Below are 2,992 nucleotides of genomic sequence, written 5' to 3'. Positions count from 1 at the left end.
AAATAATCATTTGAATATACTCATAATATTTATATAAAAACAGCCACATCAATTGTTCACCATTGGCATTACACCTCCATGGTGTACAAAAATGATACCTATTCGTGGTATCTGAATAGTACAAATACATAATTTGGACAATCGTATCGTCCCAATTATACAAAAGACTACATATATAATACAATGATAGGTCAATACTAGTACTACAACAAAAGTTAATTCCTAAATCTACCATCACAGTCAACATGAAATAAACAAGTCAAATTTGTGAGAACAAAAAACCATCCAACCACAGCTTCCTCAACCTAGCATTCTTGGCTAGAAATCCACGTGTTGTCTTCTCATTTTCACAAAGATGGTCAAAGGCAGTTGCGAGCATATCTTCGCTATACCCATCCGCCATCATAGCCATTACCTCATTGTAAAGAGCTGTGTAATTCACCGGGCCCCGATTGATTTCTTTCAGAGCCACAGCTATTTCCTTCAGCTGATTAGACAAATCAATCAGCACACTATCATCAGCATTAGAAGGTGCACGCCCTCTTTTGCGGGACTTGGAAATTCCCGACCCAGTGGTGGATGACTCGACTGCATTCTTCCCTTTCTCGACCACACCTTCCTCCACATTGTCTGCAACAAACTCCGCACTGTCCCCATTGTCTGGCTCATTCTCAATATCCACATAGGACTTAGAAAAGCCACCCGTGGCTGTGTCCTTCCCCACAACAATCGCTAATTCATCATACATCTCAATTTTTTTTGTTTAGATACTCCGCATGCTTTCGATGCGCCTGTAAGGGAGAAAGGAACGTATAATAACAATGCAATAATCACTTCACTCATAAATTCAATATTCAATTCAATATAGATGCCATTAAATGTTTTAGGTCAATGATAAACAAAAAAATCTGTTAGGGAACAGGAGACATAACTTATGATTTTGAAGATAAGTACAACAGAAAATACAATGTACAAATGCTAAGCCTAGATTTTACAATAGATCCGCACATGAAAGTTATATTTGAAAAACCTTATAAAAGCAATGGAATCCTAAAAAGAATGACACTATAAATTTCATATAAAAGGCAAAAACATATATTATCATCTATATTAAGAAAATATAGTTGGAAGCCATACCATGACTTCTTCTTGGTATGTCTTAGCGTCGCAAGTTATCATTTTTAGATTATCATCCCAACCAAATCCACTCTTCTTTCTAAGAGTCTGAATAGTGGACCACATGGTCCTTAGAGTTCGCATCCGATTGTCAACATAGGATGGGTGGCACTCAACCCCAAATTGGGCCGTTATCTCCTTTGCTACAAGAGCAAAGGAGTCGGCCTTGAAAGTACTAGAGGGCTTATTGCCCTTTGCAGCCTCCTCCGTAAGTATCCTAAGCATCATTTCATGCATGGGTGGCAGCCACCTAAATTGCTTGATTCTGCTAACTTTCTCTTCGCCCTTTGACATTACTACATATGAAAATAGTATAGTGAGAGTAGCATTTAGTAATTATGCTCAGAACATGAACAATAAATCAAACACACATACAACCACGCTTATAAATGTGCACAACAGAATGAAACATGCTAACATTGGAAATGACAATGTAATGCCATCAAATAACAATGTAATGTTGAAAATATTTTTTCATTACACCACAAAAGTCTATAGTAAATACATTTTCTTTACAAAAAACAGAAAGAAAAAACACATTACAATCATAGAAATCTAAATAAAGTACTACTCTCCACTCCTGGTATAATCAGACCACAAGCTTGGCATATCTCATCTCTCTTAGCATTCCACGATCTACTGTCTTCAACGGACTCCCGACGTGATTGTGTTTCTTGTTGGTGGTCACTAGACTCTACTTGGTTCATTGCATCTTCCATAATATGGTCATTTGGTTCAACCCCCATAATGTGATTATGAACCACACAACATGCTAACACTACTTTCACTTGGGTTGGGAAAAACCAAAATGGTTCTGCATCCAACACTCGAAAATGTTTCTTCAACACTCCAAACCCTCGCTCAATGGTAGTTCTCAATGAAGAGTGTTGGAGGTTGAATAATTCTTGCTCATTCTCAGGAGGACGATCACTAAACTCTTTCAAGTGAAATCGCACACTCCGATAAGGTGACAATATTCCATTTTTATTACCATACCCAGCATCACCAAGATAATATTTACCTACATATATTAAAAAATAAAACCAAATCACTACTATGCTTAGGAAAACGTACAATATTTATTAAACTAATAAATCAAAAAGGTGAAGTAATCGTATAATACCATCGGGAATTGAAAATCCCCCTGGCCTAGCAAATGCATCATTTAACACACGTGAATCATGTGCACTGCCTTCCCATCCAGTCAATACATAAGTGAACTTTAAGTCAAAACTAATGGCAGCTAACACATTTTGCGTGGTTCCATCTTTGCGACCACGAAATCTTCCTTGTATTTCAGGTGGCACAGATGCACGAACATGTATACCATCTATTGCTCCAACACAATCCTAATTTTCGACAGACATAATGGTTTAAAATTACACAAATCTTCACAATTTACAAAAATATACAAGTCGCAATATTTACCTTAAAATATGGGTAAAACCTTCTGCTATTCCTTATCTCTGGGGGTGTATTTTTGCTACGCAGTCTTATTAGAGCTCTATATAATTTCAGGACCCCCTTAAGGACGACCTTGAAGTATCTATGAACAATCTCAGTTGATCTATAGATCTGACTACCCATTACACGAAACCTCACATTATGAACAATAATGTGTAAGAAAATGAACACTTGCTCCGTAACAGACATGTGAATAGTCGGGCGTACGTGCTCTCCCTCAGTGAGGATGTGACATAAGTGGTGGAAAGCTATAGACTTCATTCTAAGTTGATTCACACAATGTCTCTTAGTTCCATGCAGAACACTATTTATGTATTCCTCTCTCTTGGCGACATGGTTAACAAAAGGCGCC

General features: G+C 37.4%; 1 protein-coding gene across 1 annotated transcript; it reads right to left on the bottom strand.

Moving 5' to 3' along the window:
• Window positions 1-259: 259 nt before the first annotated feature.
• On the bottom strand, window positions 260-1,250 carry LOC126700760 (uncharacterized). Its single transcript, XM_050398948.1, has 2 exons — window positions 1,138-1,250; window positions 260-791 (listed from the first exon to the last, which is right to left on the bottom strand). Exon 2 carries the CDS (start codon window positions 746-748, stop codon window positions 260-262), a length of 489 nt encoding a protein of 162 aa, XP_050254905.1. The 5' UTR covers window positions 749-791; window positions 1,138-1,250.
• Window positions 1,251-2,992: the final 1,742 nt, after the last annotated feature.

The sequence above is a fragment of the Quercus robur genome, chromosome 9 (assembly GCF_932294415.1).
Source record: "Quercus robur chromosome 9, dhQueRobu3.1, whole genome shotgun sequence".
NCBI lineage: Eukaryota > Viridiplantae > Streptophyta > Magnoliopsida > Fagales > Fagaceae > Quercus > Quercus robur.
This window is presented reverse-complemented; position numbering and strand designations above follow the sequence as displayed.

Bases quoted from the DNA above. Each gene is read 5' to 3' on its own strand.
- LOC126700760 (XM_050398948.1), bottom strand. From the start codon at position 748: ATGTATGATGAATTAGCGATTGTTGTGGGGAAGGACACAGCCACGGGT.